The sequence below is a fragment of the Penicillium solitum genome (assembly GCF_028829755.1).
Source record: "Penicillium solitum strain IBT 25940 chromosome Unknown utg000005l_segment0_segment0, whole genome shotgun sequence".
NCBI classification, from domain to species: Eukaryota; Fungi; Ascomycota; class Eurotiomycetes; order Eurotiales; family Aspergillaceae; genus Penicillium; species Penicillium solitum.
The window spans coordinates 1,125,095-1,141,139 of NW_027072125.1; the positions used below are offsets into that span (position 1 = coordinate 1,125,095).

General features: G+C 49.6%; 8 protein-coding genes across 8 annotated transcripts; 5 read left to right on the forward strand and 3 right to left on the reverse strand.

Annotated features, from left to right (window-relative positions):
- Positions 1–310: 310 nt before the first annotated feature.
- N7455_008036 (40S ribosomal protein eS27) lies at positions 311–1,831 on the forward strand. The gene is made up of 3 exons (XM_065605795.1): positions 311–479; positions 609–671; positions 890–1,831. The coding sequence occupies exons 1-3, from the start codon at positions 477–479 to the stop codon at positions 1,070–1,072; spliced, it is 249 nt and encodes an 82-aa protein (XP_065460744.1). The 5' UTR covers positions 311–476; the 3' UTR covers positions 1,073–1,831.
- Positions 1,832–2,811: 980 nt separating this feature from the next.
- Positions 2,812–3,211, reverse strand: N7455_008037 (uncharacterized protein; the record flags this gene model as incomplete). The annotated part of the gene is made up of 2 exons (XM_040955710.2): positions 2,812–3,109; positions 3,135–3,211. The coding sequence occupies 2 exons, from the start codon at positions 3,209–3,211 to the stop codon at positions 2,812–2,814; spliced, it is 375 nt and encodes a 124-aa protein (XP_040813873.2).
- A 334-nt stretch (positions 3,212–3,545) lies between these two features.
- Positions 3,546–4,337, forward strand: N7455_008038 (alpha/beta hydrolase; the record flags this gene model as incomplete). Its single annotated transcript, XM_040955700.2, has 1 exon — positions 3,546–4,337. The coding sequence occupies one exon, from the start codon at positions 3,546–3,548 to the stop codon at positions 4,335–4,337; it is 792 nt and encodes a 263-aa protein (XP_040813910.2).
- Positions 4,338–4,678: 341 nt separating this feature from the next.
- N7455_008039 (proteasome regulatory particle lid subunit RPN5) lies at positions 4,679–6,372 on the reverse strand (the record flags this gene model as incomplete). Its single annotated transcript, XM_040955619.2, has 5 exons — positions 4,679–5,281; positions 5,335–5,823; positions 5,876–6,112; positions 6,177–6,233; positions 6,289–6,372. The coding sequence occupies 5 exons, from the start codon at positions 6,370–6,372 to the stop codon at positions 4,679–4,681; spliced, it is 1,470 nt and encodes a 489-aa protein (XP_040813956.2).
- A 2,762-nt stretch (positions 6,373–9,134) lies between these two features.
- Positions 9,135–10,876, forward strand: N7455_008040 (putative siroheme synthase; the record flags this gene model as incomplete). Its single annotated transcript, XM_040955591.2, has 2 exons — positions 9,135–9,459; positions 9,513–10,876. The coding sequence occupies 2 exons, from the start codon at positions 9,135–9,137 to the stop codon at positions 10,874–10,876; spliced, it is 1,689 nt and encodes a 562-aa protein (XP_040814006.2).
- Positions 10,877–11,189: 313 nt separating this feature from the next.
- On the forward strand, positions 11,190–11,714 carry N7455_008041 (uncharacterized protein; the record flags this gene model as incomplete). The annotated part of the gene is made up of 3 exons (XM_040955678.2): positions 11,190–11,245; positions 11,306–11,387; positions 11,502–11,714. The coding sequence occupies 3 exons, from the start codon at positions 11,190–11,192 to the stop codon at positions 11,712–11,714; spliced, it is 351 nt and encodes a 116-aa protein (XP_040813855.2).
- A 749-nt stretch (positions 11,715–12,463) lies between these two features.
- Positions 12,464–13,364, forward strand: N7455_008042 (2-deoxyribose-5-phosphate aldolase; the record flags this gene model as incomplete). Its single annotated transcript, XM_040955635.2, has 2 exons — positions 12,464–12,470; positions 12,538–13,364. The coding sequence occupies 2 exons, from the start codon at positions 12,464–12,466 to the stop codon at positions 13,362–13,364; spliced, it is 834 nt and encodes a 277-aa protein (XP_040813905.2).
- An 854-nt stretch (positions 13,365–14,218) lies between these two features.
- N7455_008043 (putative ribosomal assembly complex component Ipi3) lies at positions 14,219–15,986 on the reverse strand (the record flags this gene model as incomplete). Its single annotated transcript, XM_040955631.2, has 2 exons — positions 14,219–15,583; positions 15,642–15,986. The coding sequence occupies 2 exons, from the start codon at positions 15,984–15,986 to the stop codon at positions 14,219–14,221; spliced, it is 1,710 nt and encodes a 569-aa protein (XP_040814019.2).
- Positions 15,987–16,045: the final 59 nt, after the last annotated feature.

Sequence of the window (16,045 nt, forward strand, 5' to 3'; positions counted from 1 at the left end):
TCGGACACTTGAAAAGAGCGTTGGACATAATGATGCCTGGCTAATGACGTTTTCCAGTACATAATTTAGTTTCCCTTCAACACAGAGCAAGTAGCTCGGAGTGGCGTTCTAGCGATAGAATATGAGAGTTGTAATATTGCCGTTCCAAGGTTGTTTTTGAGATTGTTGTAGAAGAATAATAATGAAGCACCTGACTGCCTGCCCGCAGCGGAATCCACGTCTCCACACGGAACCAGCGATTGAGCTCGTGCTTACCTCAGTAGCTTACCTAATCAATCCGTGATTGGTGGGAAGTTCGCCGCCTTCCCGAATAAGGACAAGCGAGGGCACAAAGCGGCACAAAGCCCTACCTCCACCCAAACCGGTCCAAATCCCTTCAGACTTCTCTTGGAAGACCACCTCATCCGCATCACACAAGGCCATCGCCATCAGCGCCATTAATCAACTATCTCGCTGATCGACTTTCACTCGTCAAGATGGTAAGCCCATTTTCGCCCTGATTTTCCGCTCGGTCCCAGTTCGATGCGATACACACGGACATGGGGGACCTATACGGATTATCGATTCCAAAAATTCAACGTCCACCGACGCTAACATGCTGTCGATAGGTTCTCGCGGTCGATCTCCTCAACCCCACCCCCCAGGCCGAGGCCCGTAAGCACAAGCTTAAGGTATGAAACAACCTACCTCCGAAAGAAACACGAAAAGAGATGTGAAAAATATCAACCCGACGAGGGGCGAAAACCTGGATATTCGACCTGGACCTGGACCTCCGATGCTCGACATGGAGCCAATAGGAAAAGGCACCGAACGACAGGGAATCTTTTTTTGGAAGATGGAAATGTTGGAAGAACAATGATGGCTGATTATCGAATCTCTTCGCCTACAGACCCTCGTGCCCCAGCCCCGCTCCTTCTTCATGGACGTCAAGTGCCCCGGTTGCTTCACCATCACCACCGTCTTCTCGCACGCCCAGACCGTTGTCATCTGCGCCGGTTGCTCGACCGTCCTCTGCCAGCCCACAGGTGGCAAGGCCCGTCTGACCGAGGGCTGCTCTTTCCGCCGCAAGTAAACGAGAAACGAATGAAAAACTTTTTTTTCTTGTTATGTTCCGGTTGAAACGTCAAAGAGAGAATTAGCATGGAGAAATTAGGATGAAAATACCAAAACCCGGGGTTGACCTCTTCTTACTTTTTTTTTGATCGTCTCGGCTTCGGTTTTCGGTGTTTAGGGGAGAGAGTTGCTATTCGGGTCCAGTTCCATATACTGGACTTTTCTCTCTTTCTCTCTTCCTACCGGGCTTCAAAATGTCACATACCAAACAACCCTTTTTTCAATATCACCCTTCCCCTACCGAACCACATGGACGGACATTTTTTCTTTAACTGTTTTTTCGACTGGTGTTGGGTTTGTGAGGGGTGCGATTTGCAGATGATGTGATATGGTTCTTTTTCCATACTATATCAAGTGTGCTGAATCCCCTCTTGAAGAAGACAAATTTGAATGTGGCCTTTTGGGACCCATTTCTCATCCTATTTCCACCATTGCCTGTTCTTTCTTTTGCATTTCACGGTGATGATTAATATCTCAGCGTTGAATTATTGTTTTCATTTTGCGCGTGATGACAGATAGAAGATGGAATGCCCCGACCCTGTCAACGACCCCCCAAAAAGCATTCGAAAAAAAAAGCAACTAGCATTCTGCTAAGGGAGTTCCGGATATCTGGCACAAAAAAGGCACCTTGCTAGACTTTGTGCTCTGATTTATGTTCTGATTTTCTGCTTTCTTGTGTTTAATCTATTAAATGTATCTGCGACTACTGTATATTGGGTTCTAGACTCTATATCATGGTTTGTACTTTAGATGGCTGCCAACTGTAGATGTATAGCCGTAGCTCTATGGGAAGTATCACAACCAAGACTGTTGAAGATCGACAACATCACGAGAATCCCCTAACTTAGGGTTAGCGAACCACAGTTACTTCCGATACAATATAACAACGAGCTAGTTCGGTATATCTGCTAACTCAATCCTTGGGTGGCTATGTAACCAAGTGAAGGCTGTGTACTCTGCAAGTGATCATGCCAAGAGATGGCAGGTCTTAGGTGGATCAAAGGGGCCCAATAATGTCTATTCATACCTGAATTAGTGTGGGGGGCTACGGAGGATGAGAGTCGCCTTCTCACATCTATATCGCTCTTACCATCCGACAACTAGCGAAGAATGGGTGAGCATGTAATAGATAAGGGTGACGAGTCCATGCACTGTGTCTGCGGTATATCACAATTGCAAATCAAAGTCTTGCTATCGTGCTAGTCAGCCTTAGCCTAGGGTAGATGAGGCAGTGAAACCAAGTCACATTAATGCAAGAACACGTACGACACCAGATAATCACATCAGGCTAAACCAGGGACTCTCAAACCCAAGTAGCTTATTCTCTTGAACCTTTTCCTTGTATTACTATTCCTGTGTCAGGCTGCAGGTCCTAGAGTTCAACATCTATTACTCCGGCAGCACTGCGTTCTTCGATTCGTTGTCTCCTATCTCTTAGGGCACTATTTATACCCGGTGAATACCAGAAGAAATTTAAAGTACTCCAAAGAAACCGAAATCGTAGTTTCATTCAAGATCGTATGTAGATATGGGTATGTCATGATAAGTGTTTGTTTGTGTACATGAAGTTATTGGACAAAAGATGCCAGTAACTCAGAGAAAGACGGAGACCAAAGGCCAAGCAGAGCAAAGCCCGGCCAAGCTCGTCCTGATCCTCCCATTCCATTGAATGAATAAGAAAACCAAGCATTGAACCCCTTACTGGGTCAAGATGAGGGCCTTGTTCTTGATCTCCGGGCCGAAATCAGCAGGGTTGGAGGGGTCGCCGCCGGTCATCATAGACAGCTTTCCAGACTTGTCATTGACGAGCATATTGGTAAATGCATTGCGGCCTTCAATCTCGTTCACGGCGGTCTTAGCAGCGTTGTCACCAGCAGCGTACTTTTCGGCGTCGACGGCCTTCAGCTGGTTGTGGCTGTTGCGGACGAAGTCGTACAGGAAGAAGATAGTTGGGTGGGTGCTAGGAGGCTGGCACTGGGGATGGGCTTGAAATGCACTGTTAAGACATGTTAGCAACATACCGTATGTTTCTGCGAGGCGAATCGTCGAGGGGTTCAGAAAGATGTCGCATGGTGGGGTTGCGAGGTGGGGGAGACATGCTCGATGAGCGCCTGCATCTTAGCATTGAGGTCTTGGAGGTTGGTGTTTGACATGATGGCAGGTTATATGTGATAATTTCGAGAATGGAAAGAATTGAGACTCAAATTGGATATTTGTTGATGTGATGAAGCTGTTTGGGGTCAGAATTTCCCAAATAGGACTCCGCACTCCGCCCTCTTATCTCTTATCGCAATACATCGGAGAGGGGGAGAAAAAGAGTCACTTTCTTCTAGTCTCTCCTCTTCCTTCCGATGTATAAGACAAGCCTCTCTTCCCAGTCCTTAAAATCACTTTTACTTTCTAGAGTCACCCATACCCGGCCTCTCACAACAATGGCTCCTAACCCGCCAACCTCGACGCGGCAACCGCTCAAACTACTCATGCTCCATGGCTACACACAGTCCGGCAGCCTGTTCCACGCCAAAAGTCGCGCCCTGACAAAAAGCATCCAAAAGGCCTTCCCCCTGCATGAAGTCTCCGCCATCTACCCAACAGCCCCAATCCGCCTCCTGCCCTCCGACATCCCAGGCTACGAGCCCTCCTCGGAAGGCAACCCAGACAACGAAATCGAATCCTACGGCTGGTGGCGACGCTCTAACACCGCAAACCCGCCGCTGTACACCGGCCTCGAAGAAGGGTTCGCAGCTGTTGGGCGCACACTGAAAGAAGAAGGTCCCTTCGATGGCGTGATCGGGTTCTCGCAGGGCGCCGCCCTAGCCGCTATGGTTGCGGCGCTGCTGGAGCCCGGCCGGAAGGCGACATTCAAGCACTTTTCTCAAATAAGCACTGATGGCGCGGCGGGGATTTCTATTCCGGCACCATTCGGCGAGGAAGAGTTCCAGCATCCGCAGCTTAAGTTTGCGATTTGCTACTCTGGATTCAGGTCGCCTGGGGCCCGGTACAGGGCTTTCTATGAGGAGCCTGCTATTCAGACGCCTGTGTTGCATGTCCTTGGGTCTTTGGATGCTCTTGTTGATGAGTCGAGGAGTCGGGCTTTGATTGAGGCTTGTGCTGGTGAGCCTGAGAAGGAGGGGTTGGTTGTTTGGCATCCTGGTGGTCACTTCTTGCCGAGTCAGCGCCCGTATCTTGATGCTGCTGTGCGGTTTATTCGGGAGCAGATGTAGAGCAGTGATGGATCGAATGCTAAGGGGAAGGAGGTGGAAGAGGATGTGAATGATATGGATTTGCCGTTTTGAGGGTGAGGACTTTGTATAAAGACAGCGTGATCTTTACTAGATTAGATTAGATTTTCTAGACCATCATTACATGTAGCACATATATACTCCCTTGAGAATAACGACTTGACGATTGCTACTGTTATGAGACTGAGGTTGTGTTGTGTATGTGTCATATAAAGGTCAATGCTGCGACTTCACTACTCCTGGGTCTACCGGCGAATTATTTTACACGCGGTGGCAGTAATCCCCGCGCCCAAGTCCCATACACGCTTTCATCTCTAACCAACTCAATGCGCCTTGCCCATGTCGCTGCGAGTGGGCTGGATACGGGCCATCATCTCCTCCTTGGTAATCAGATGGTCGATCCGCTCGAGCAGACCCAGCAGATTCTTCATGTCGCTGCTCCACTCGTTCAGAACGTCATCGGCATCCCGGGGTTTGGCAAAGTTGACCAACCGCGCGGGTCGGTCAATCTTCGCGTAGATGGTCTTCGATGTGACCAGATCACTAATGTACTTCTCCGTCTCTTCCTCAGTCAGATCCAACAACTGGGTCAGACGGCCCATCTGAATGCGAGTGTAGTACTTAGCCACTACACGGACATTGTGCTCGATAACCCGCTTCCGCAGGTCTTTCCACCTCTGGTTTGCTTGGTTGTCAGTAGACTGCTTCGCCTCGGCGTCGAACACGTCTGTGTTGAACAGGTGGGGGCCGAACTGCTCGGCAACCATAGGCCAGCGCATCAGCTCGGGGATGGTGAACAGCTTCAGCAAGCGGGATTCCTCGGGAACTTGTGACAGCCGCGAGTCTTGCTTGATGCGGTGCAAGAGGTCGGATTGTTCATTATCGTAGGGAGACAGGACAACGTAGTACACAACACGGGCAAGCGACTATATGCGAGTTAGTGATGGCACACATTTTGAGATGGGAAAGGGTTACTTACGGCACGCAGGTTCTCCGGGCTGTTCTCGACTGCTTCCGTGTCCAGGACTTCCCGGTAGTTCTTGCAAACCTCGAGATATTTGTTATCGTGGTTGGCCAAGGTAATCTGCTGTTCGAAGTAACGAAGCTTGAGATCTGTGACGTCGTCATCCACCTCCATGGGTGGCTCATCAGGCCCACGGGTCTTCTCTCGCTCCTCTGCCTCCTTCTTGAGCGTCTCGATCTGCTCAGCCGACTTCTTCGGCTTGCGGTTGAAGTACCGCTTGTTGATCTTGCGGCTGAGAATCTGAGCTTGGGTCCAGTCTCCGCGCTCAATACACAAAGAGACCTGCTCCAGGATGAATTCTGTCTTTTCCCGTCTCGTCATTGACCCAAATGTCTCCACCTGCAACTCACACAGGATGTCTGCTGCCGAAGTGAGATCACCTTGGGTCTTCTTGATATTTGAAAGGATGCGGGTAACGCGGGCGCGCTCTACTTCAACGAAGATCTTTGCGATAATTAGCACCACTCCGGTCAAGATCAAATAGTTCTCGGCGTACCTTTCCCTCAGTCACTGTGCGCAGAGTTTCGATGACAGACAGCTTGACCTCCAGGTTAGGTGTATCATCCAGGAATTTCATCACCGTCTGCACCATCTTCGTTGTGGCCTGCTTGAGTTGGGCATGTTTTCTAGATAGGAGCAGCACTTGGTCGTTCAGAAGGTTCCAGTCGCCGGAGTTCTTGCTGATGGTGACAATGGCAATCAGGAGTCGCGACGTAGTGGCAAGATCGGATGCCTGAACAAGAGAATCTTGATTAGTTTTGGAGGATCGGTAATGGGGATGGCACTCGGCGTCATACCTGTCTGGATTGCTTCTCCAGACCCAACAGCTTATCGACTGCTCCCTGGACATCAGTCTAGAACCATATATGTTAGCATCCGCTTTAATATGGATAAAAAGTCTGGAGGTACCTTTGCGAGATCTTCCGCCTCCGGGATAAGCTTGTCAGCATCCTTGGTGAAGTCCTTCTCGGGCTTCAGCAGGCCGCCGGACATGATGATGAATGAGGCTGGGGGGCCGGTGTGTCAATTTAAAGGATTAAAGGGTTGGGTTGGTAGGAAATGTCTTTAAACACGTTTGTTGTGCTTGACAACGTGAGATTCGTGGAATGGAAGAGGGTGATGGAGATGATGCTTGTAGCTCCGGTGTTGCGCGCCCTTACGAGCTGGAAGCTCCGTCCCACGTGACCGAAACATCACTTTGTCTTCCTGGACCTTCTACTCTGTACTTCCAGTTACTTTGGAACATGTCTAGAAATCATATTTAATCTCTTCTGGATAATGAATTTTTGAACCAGAGGCAACAATCTATATATTGTCTAGTCCGCGTTTTCTGTTCACAGAGTTAAAGATGCCATGGAGACCAATATAAGAAGAGGCTCTAAGCCAGATTTAACACCATCTGTCCAACTGGCAGAAGGCTGCAACCCTGTAAATAATAATATGAACACTATAAATCGTGTAAATCAACATTGTAAGCCTGAGTGCAGCGGGACATGATTGTGCGTGGCCTTTGGATCACCAGATCGTGGTGTTTCCGGAGGACGGGCGTCTCCATGTTTTCCATCCAGGCTATACTATACCTAGTTGGTATTAGTGTCAATTCGAGCAGATCCCGAACTATATCTACCACACGCTTGAAAGAAGTTACGCACAGATAAATTGAAAGTATGAGCAACAGAAGAGCGATTGGATTAAACCGTAAAAACAACAGCAGTAGATGCGATATAACTGTTTCCACGAAACAAGAGTTCACGCATGTCATCATCAAGGGCTTTTGACTCGTTACATCTGGCTTGAAGCGAAAAGTAAGGAGACCAAACCGGTAGTAGTCTCGGAAGACTCTGAGGAGTTCGGTCTCCAGAAGCACATCGTTAATGTTATCATTTTCCCAGTGGAAGGCTACCACCGATAACTTGTCATTAAATCGAAAGGTTGAAGAGCCGATGTATGCTGATCGGAAATGATATTGGATGGAATTGTAAGATGCAGAATTTTCAGCTGGAGTCGGTCATTGAAATTGATGTTCACTTCACCACATGTGAATATGGCTCCGTCAAGCCCCTGCCATTCATCTTGTCTCTTGTAGGCACACGACAGCAAAATTCTCAGTAAGAGAGTCGAATAAATTTCGGGCTGCTGGTGATTTGTTCCCGATGCTCTTAAAGTCGGCAAAACACCTGTTTACTGACTGGGCATCCAGGGTCGTTCCCACTAATTGCCCAACTGGCTGTTCGAGGCGGCCATGGATACTGTGTTCGTCTCTGCATACACCTGGATTGGTTGGTTGAAGGTTTCCCATGGGCATGGAGGGCCTCTGGTTCCACTGCTCGATTTTGAATGTGTCGTACACTGCTGAAAAGCCGGGCTAGGGACCAAGTGGTCTAAATGAATTGAGACGAGGAAGGGCGATTGAAGTGGTGGTGAATGGTCCTTTCGGCAACATCGGGAGGGCTCGCTTCGGGACGCGTTTATTCAAGTCTCTGCGATAGTTCAATAGCGACTTGTGGGTTCAAGTCGACAATGGTGAGGAGACCAGGATAATTGACATGACCAAGTTGTATAGGGCTTTGGATGGTAGAATTGACGCGCACAGCCAGCTGAAATGTTTGCTGTGGGGATTTGTATGGGAGCATCTATGGGTATGTTTGCTCATTTCCTCATTCATTTCATCGCAGTTAACTGCGGTGACAGGGGCCGCGCGAACCAGGCCGACCGCGATTAAAAAAAGTGGAATCACAGAGCACGGCGTGGTAACTTATGATAGAAGCCCTGGAGTGGAAACGGAAAGCGAAGTGTCGTAGTTGTATGTCTTTATCGTAGTTTAGGAAGGAATGCTGAAGAATCGCAGAAGGCGCGTTGGCAGGGAATGGGAAGGATATTAAAGGTCAGTATGTACGTATATATACATACATACATACAGGGAAAAATCACTTTATTACTTTCCATGTTTTAAACTATGCTATATGTATAAGAAAGTTGTTCTTAGGTATGCAGGATATCAGCCTTCCATTTTCTTCTGCATTTTCTGGCTAACCATTTTCATCTTTCCAACTATAATACTGGGAAGGAGAGAAAACATATGAAAAGACATCGTTCTGTTATCTTCGGATTTAACATCCCCAATAATATTTCAGCCAAATAGATCCAATTTCCAAGTCCGACGTCGTCAAGGATGGAACTATATTTTTGTTAGGTATGGTTAAAGACGACGCGCCTCTTTTTTATTTACACGGCCCACTAAACTACTTTGGGTATGTCCACGGCCTTCCTTCCCCGGTATTTGAAGTCACGTGGTAATAAGCACGCAATTGCCTTTAACCGTTTTAGGCGATAAAGATGTATAGAAAATTTTGGAAATAGTTGTGTGTCTGCGAAATTTGCTATATATGAGTCAATGGTATAAGATTGGACCTCAAGGACCTTCGTCTGACCCTTGATCACGCTCAAATCAAATTTTAGGGCTTCCTGTCAATTGTGCCAGGATCATCCCCCACTTCGATATCCTTATCGCTCGTTATCACCAATCGTGACAGGCCTTTTACTCAGACTTGATATTCGCCGCTTTCTCCGCGGAAGTCTAGAAAGTCACTTCATTGGGTACTCTGTTGGTTAAATACGAGCTTCAATTCTCTTGAATCCTCGGAATCCCAGGGCCTTCCGCAATTTGGTCTCTTTTACCCTTCTGAAACCGGCATATATCTCATACTGATAGAGTCATTGGCGGGGCTTGATATTTCGCTCTACTATACTTCACCATGAAGGACGCCTCATGCGATCCCAGTTCACCCGCGCCATTGATGGCTGCGTGGAATACCGAATCACAAGTCCACTTGATCGTCGGTTCAAATCCTCTTGCCGCCGCTCGATGTGCGAGGAGCCTCGAGGTCGGCGCAAAGCCGATTATCATTGCGCCGGAGACCGATGACATGCATTTCACTCTATCTGAACACATTTCCAATGGCTCTGCCCAATGGATTCGTCGTGAGTTTCAAGATAAGGACTTGACAACTCTGGGTAGAGAAGAAGTTGATCACATTGTGGACTTGGTCTTTGTCACTTTGGGTGGCAACAACTCACTAAGTAAGACCTGCATCCACGATTCCCAAACCATTGTTACTCACATTTCCTACTAGGCCCACACATCTCGAAGCTCTGCCGGCGCCTCAGAATCCCAGTGAACGTATCAGATGCCCCCGAACTATGCTCCTTCACCCTACTTTCCACCTACTCAGACGGCCCCCTTCACATTGGAATCACCACCTCCGGCCGGGGGTGCAAGATTGCATCCCGGCTACGAAGGGAGATTGCTGCTTTCCTACCCCAAAACCTTGGAACGGCCATCGACAGACTTGGTGCTGTGCGGAGGCGGCTGTGGGAAGAGGACAATGCTGCTGGGCTAGTAGAAGGCATATTTGACAGAGAGGACGACGATAGTACAGGCCAAAAACACACCTTCAACAACTTGGTTACAGAAAGCGATGCCGCCGCGGCGAAAACAAGAAGGGTGCGTTGGCTGTCCCAGATCTGTGAATACTGGCCTCTCCGAAAGCTCGTGTCTATCACCGATGGAGATATGGATACCATCCTGCAGGCCTATACATCTGGCAATGCTACCACAGATGGGACAAATGGCCTTGATACGCCCTCAAAGAAGGGAAAAATCGTCCTCGCGGGCTCTGGCCCCGGTCACCCAGACCTACTCACCCGCGCCACCTACCACGCAATCCACAATGCCGATATCATCCTCGCAGACAAGCTCGTTCCCGCCCCAGTTCTGGACTTGATCCCTCGCCGAACTGAAGTCCACATCGCACGCAAGTTCCCTGGCAACGCAGACCAAGCGCAGGAAGAATTCCTCGTGATGGGTCTAGCAGCTTTGAAGCAAGGACGACAAGTCCTTCGCTTGAAACAGGGAGACCCATATCTGTATGGACGTGGAGCGGAAGAGTTCGAGTTTTTCAGAAACGAGGGTTATTCCCCGGTCGTGTTGCCGGGTATCACTAGTGCTATGAGCGCGGCCCTCTTCGCCGATATCCCAGCAACCCACCGCGGAGTCTCCGATCAGGTCCTCGTGTGCACTGGAACCGGAAGAAAGGGAGCTGCTCCAAACCCTCCCACCTACGTACCTACCCAGACTGTGGTCTTCCTCATGGCTCTTCACCGGATTTCTGCTCTTGTGGAGTCCCTCACTACCTTCCCTGCCGAAGACACCGGTTCGCAATCACGCACACTCTGGCCTAAGGAGACACCCTGTGCGATTGTTGAGCGTGCATCGTGCCCAGATCAGCGTGTCATTCGCTCGACATTAGAACACGTCTGTTTGGCGTTTGAAGAGGCAGGGTCGCGACCACCAGGATTGCTGGTGGTTGGTGCTAGTTGCCACGTGCTGCACAATCCCCAAGGCCAGCGATGGGTGGTAGAAGAAGGCTTCCATGGACTGGATGAAATCCGGAGCGAAGTGGATGCGATCGCTGTGTCAGTGGACGAAAAGCAGTGATTCAACATTTTTTATATATATATTTCCGAGTGATGGTTGCAAATTGTGGAGCGCAATGTATATAGACAGCATTCAGATACCCCTAGAAATGAGATATGCATGATCATTGAAGAATATTATTATTATTTGAAAACACAATTAGTATTTTGAAACACATATACATAGACCATTGGTATGTTGTATGTATACGATGTACACTTACACGAAAAAGAAAAGGGTGCGGCTATAAATTAGTGGACCCCGGCCCGGCCATGTTGATCACTCCACCTCATTCACATCTTCAATTCTGACAACCATCCTCCCCCCCACAACCATGTCTGCCAGACCCCAAAAGCCAGTCTATTTCTCCAACGGGGAGGCTCTCCAGAGGTGATTTTATCCTCTCCTGCAATAACCAGAGACCCCAACCACTGACCAGCGCACCCACAGCCCCCCGTTCAACGTGCGTCTCACCCGCTTTATCGAGAGCGTTTACTTCTTCCTCGGCCTGTACTTCACTACCCTCTTATCGGTAGGTATATCTTGCAAGCGTTATTACCTGCGACACCTTATTTTCTTTTTGTTTCTTGTTTCAGCTTGTCGCCCTTTCATATTCCGCAAGTGGATTAATTCTGACCTATTTCAGTTCGACTCATACGCCGCCGCTGAGAATTCCTCTTTCAACATCAAGAATCAGAGCAATAAATATAATACTCGCTCTCGCTGGGGAGGCAGCACAACCCCATCCGGCGGAGGTGGTGGTGGTGGAGGAGGTGGTGGCGGTGGTCCGGGATTCGGTCCGCGGCGCGTGGGACGTGTGGATGATGTTCGTGGGCCGGAGTGCAAGAGCTGTCAATAAGCGAACTGCCAAAGCGATTAAATCGCTGCTCAAATGTAGGCACAAGGGAGAAAATACGTTAATGGACCAAGATATCGGGGGTTTGACATATACAACATACAACCCGTGGACCCTTGTTGGAACGCGTGTGATGGGGACGTATACGGCTTCCGGAAAACTGCTTAAGTCCCGGGAATTATGGTCTTAGGCCTTGATTTGTCGTGTGGTTATCATTCCACTGTTGGAAAATTTAAAAAAAAATAAAAAAAAATAAAAAGTCATCGCCCGTAGGCGATCCGGCAACTTGAGATCAAACGGTACTCAAGCTGAGGATGGACGGGGATCCAAAGTAGCGGTGCCAAATGGTCGCCAACGACAACCGCTAGACCAAATTCCCGCCCATCCATTCATACTGATATGCCAGTTCTATTTGTCATACGAAGTGAAGCATGTAGAAAAGGTCCTTGGGTTTGTTGTCTTCCTGGGCAGGAAGCTTGTTATATGCGATGCATCCTGCAATACACTCTTGATATTCAGCGGAACCTTGTACTTTGCTACAACGACCCTCGCGATATACATATACTACAAGTTGATACTCACCCATTGAACTGGATATATCGCCAGTATTTACCGAAAGTGCAAGCCCCAAACACACACACTAGTCCATTAGCGCCACAACACCGCCTCTTCAGGGTCACATCGTGTCAATATGAATCACGGGTCGTCATGATGATCCCAGAAGCGCCACGTGACATCCCCTCTTCCCCTCTATGCCAAGTATAGTAGGTGACCTGAACACATTTCCAGCAGTAATCCCTAACTACTCTGGCGGCGTGCTCTCCAGCCGAAGGCACACCACACCGACCGCCCAGCATGAGTGAAATCCCATCAACAGACGCCGAATGGGCGGAAAAGATAGCCAACATGAAGAAGCAGCTACCCAAGCGCTCACTTTCCCAGCCGCCAATTCCAACACAAATCAACCGCACGATAGACCACACTCTCCTAGCGACCCCAACTGACCCCACACAGATCGACACTCTGTGCAAAGAAGCCCTTGAATACGACCTCGCGGCCGTATGCGTACGACTCGAGCACGTCGCCCGCGCAGCAAGCCACGTCAAAGGCACCAACACAGGGCTTGCATGTGTGGTCGGGTTCCCGGAGGGCACGCACCCAACAGCGGAGAAAGTGCGCGAGGCCAAAGAAGCTGTGGCGCAGGGCGCCACCGAACTCGACATGGTGATCCGGTACAACCTGCTGAAGGAAGGCCGGTACACGGAGGTTTATGAGGACATTCGTGCGGTGCGCAACGCCGCGCCGCCTCCAATTATCCTCAAGGCGATTTTAGAGGCGTCTGTGCTTGATAAGGATCAGCTTGTCGATGCGACGATCGTATCGTGCATGGCTGGCGCGGACTATATCAAGACAAGTACTGGCTGGAATGGTGGTGCGAGTGTTGAGCATGTTACGCAGATGGGCCTTGCGGCGAGTATGTGTGGGTGCACGTGCTTGATCAAGGCTAGTGGTGGTATACGGAGTGCTGTGGATTTATTGCGTATGCTTAAAGCTGGAGCGCAGCGTATTGGGACTAGTGCTGGGGTTAGGATTATGAAGGAGATTGATGAGGGGGAGGTTCTTGAACAGGGATGTAGTCATGCCGTGGCTTGAGCTTTTTTTTCTGAGATTCCCCGGAATAATGCCTTGTGCGGATGGGTGTGTCGTTGGAGGTTGGAGGTGGAGCTTTCATAATGGAGATTGAGAGATATCAGGTTCTCTCTCTTTTTTTTTTTTTTTACTGTTCGGCAGTGCTCTAAGCTGCTAACATAATGTGCATCCATCAAGTCCTTACTCTTTTGCTCTGGACCCAATATCTCCGTATGTGGAAGCTGTGTAGGTACATATGTATCGACTCCCTGCGTGTAGATCCCACGGGAGGGGAACGGCGCGAGTAGCGGGATAAGCACCTGGATAATATACAAGGTTTGAGACCTTGCTAAATCCTAATTGCCATAGAGACATATCCTTGGTGAACGAGGAGAGAAGCTTGCAGAACTTCTCTGAGACAATTGGACCCATCCTTGCGCATCTTCCCGTGAGAGCCCTGCATTACCGCTGCCCCTTTGGGGTTGCCTCGTGAACACGACCCACCCGGAAATGAGATCATCCTATCCAGGGTAGATTTGATATCATTTCTTTTTTAAATGTAAGACCCCTGTTTCTGAAATCAGACGATTATTGAAATAGTAGCTCATAGAGTTTGACATAGGCGGCCTGAGTTATTGTCCAATGAAAAGAACATTCTTAGGGTTAATGGCCCGTCCATTCAAAGAGATAGATGAGAACGGTCTCAAGGCAATACGAGAAAAACATTTAAGAAATTGAGATACACTCATATGCATTCATGCACGTGGCGGACATTTTTATTATTGACCTGAAAGCTCCAAAATGATATAGGATATACTAATCCAAAACCGTGCGCCGATCCATTGACATGCCAACTAAAAATGCAAAGCTTTTGTTTTTTATTCGTCGCTCTGATCATCCGAGTCACTGGTCACAGCACCATCAATGTCCATCTTTTGGATGACTGCATCACCATTGCGACCCTTCTTCTCTGCAGCGAGCCAAGCCTCCCGTTTCTTCGTCTCGTGCTCCTGCTTCCTTGCTTGCCGCAGGACCTTCTCCTGCTGTGCGGCCTCCTGCTTCTCATGCAACTCATTGATGTAATCCTGCAGATTGGCGAGTTCCGAGCGCAGCTGTACAACTTCGTCGTCCGCATTATGGCGAGCAGTCTCATTCACCGCAACCTTCTTCCTGAGCACAGACACCTCGTTTTCTAGCTCGGTGACCTGCGAATCGCGGGCAGCTGTGTCTTCCGCGATTTCCCTGGCGGGAGCGGTACTGGGGGCAACACGGGTAACTTCCGCATTACCAGGCTGGCGGAATGCCGCGAGCTCTGCAAGACCATCCTCGATCATGGAGGTGGGGAAAAAGGAGTGAGTAAGCGCCTGAGAGAATTGGGTTGGTTTGCGGGAGTCGGATGGGGCGGTGATCTGCGTGTGGAACATATATTCTGCGGGGACGGCGCCAGGGGCATGGTTCGGGGCCGAAAGGCCACTATCATGGCGCGGCTTGACGATGGTGTGGGCCTTTCTCTTCAAATCCGAGGAAGGGTGAGGGATGCCACCCGGAGGGAGCATGACCAGGTTGGTGACCGGGTGCGTGTAGTCGGCAACTGATGTTGTGTACTTTCGTCGCGCAACATTCCAGGACAGTACCTTGCCATTCGCGTGGCCCGAGAGTAGCGTGGTCCCGTCATATGTAAGGGAGATTGTCTTCACTGAGCCTGTCTCAGCCGAGGGAGGGAGCCACCGATCCTCCATTGACACCTGTGCGGGTGTTGATTGTACTGAAGGGTCGTGAAGAGGATGCTGCGCAGACTGGCTCCGGTAGAAATCCACTGATTGCACGCTGCCATCTTCATATCCCACGTAGAAAGCCCGGTCAACCGGGTCTAGAGCCACTGATGTTGCGGATAAGGGGAGAAGGAAGGTTCTCAGCGCACGGCCGGTGTGATAGTCCCATGCGATCGCAGTGTTGTCCTTTGCGGTCGATACGACGATGTTATGGCGGCCATTGCTGTGTCCTACCGCCAGAGAGGTGATACCGGCGCGGTGGTTGGAGAAAGTTCGAATAGGCGAGTTCGTGGGTTGGCGAGTCGCGCTAAGAGCGGGTTTTGAGAACGAGAGAATTCCAGACAAGGACCAAACATGTACACTGGCATCAGCGGAGCCGGACAGAATAAAGTTGGAGGTGGGGTCGACGACGAGTGAAGTCACTGGTTGCAGATGGGATGCCGTGGTGGCTACTTGGCGTCCTGTGCATGTCTTGACAAAACTGTTAGACGCATGATATGGGGAAATGTATCAATCATATCCAACATACCTCCCAGACAATTAATCGACCACCCTCGGTGCCTAAAACCAAGACATCACCATACTTGCCCCCCGCGACAGCAATGCTGCGTATCCGCTCTGGAAATGGAACAACGCCCTCTTGGTTACCCTTATCCCGGTTGTACACGTGAATGACAGCCTTGTCTGCTTGGGCTGTGAAAATATGCGAGGGGCTGACAGCCAGACAATTGGTCAAAGTTGAGCTCTTCTTGAAAGTTGATCGCAGTATCGACGAAGGCTGCAATTCGTGGACGCAGACTCCTACATCTCTAAGTGAGGCTGTCGGAGATTTAGCGGATGACACCGTCGACGCCACAAATGATTCGGAAAGCATGAGGAATGGAAGAATGAGGCTATCATACAAAGTATGGGAGGTTGGTTTCGAAGTCGGCC

Excerpts from the sequence above, each read along its gene's own strand:
- N7455_008036 (XM_065605795.1), top strand. Across the intron at positions 672-889 it reads CCCGTAAGCACAAGCTTAAG|ACCCTCGTGCCCCAGCCCCG; the intron begins GTATGAAACAAC and ends CTTCGCCTACAG.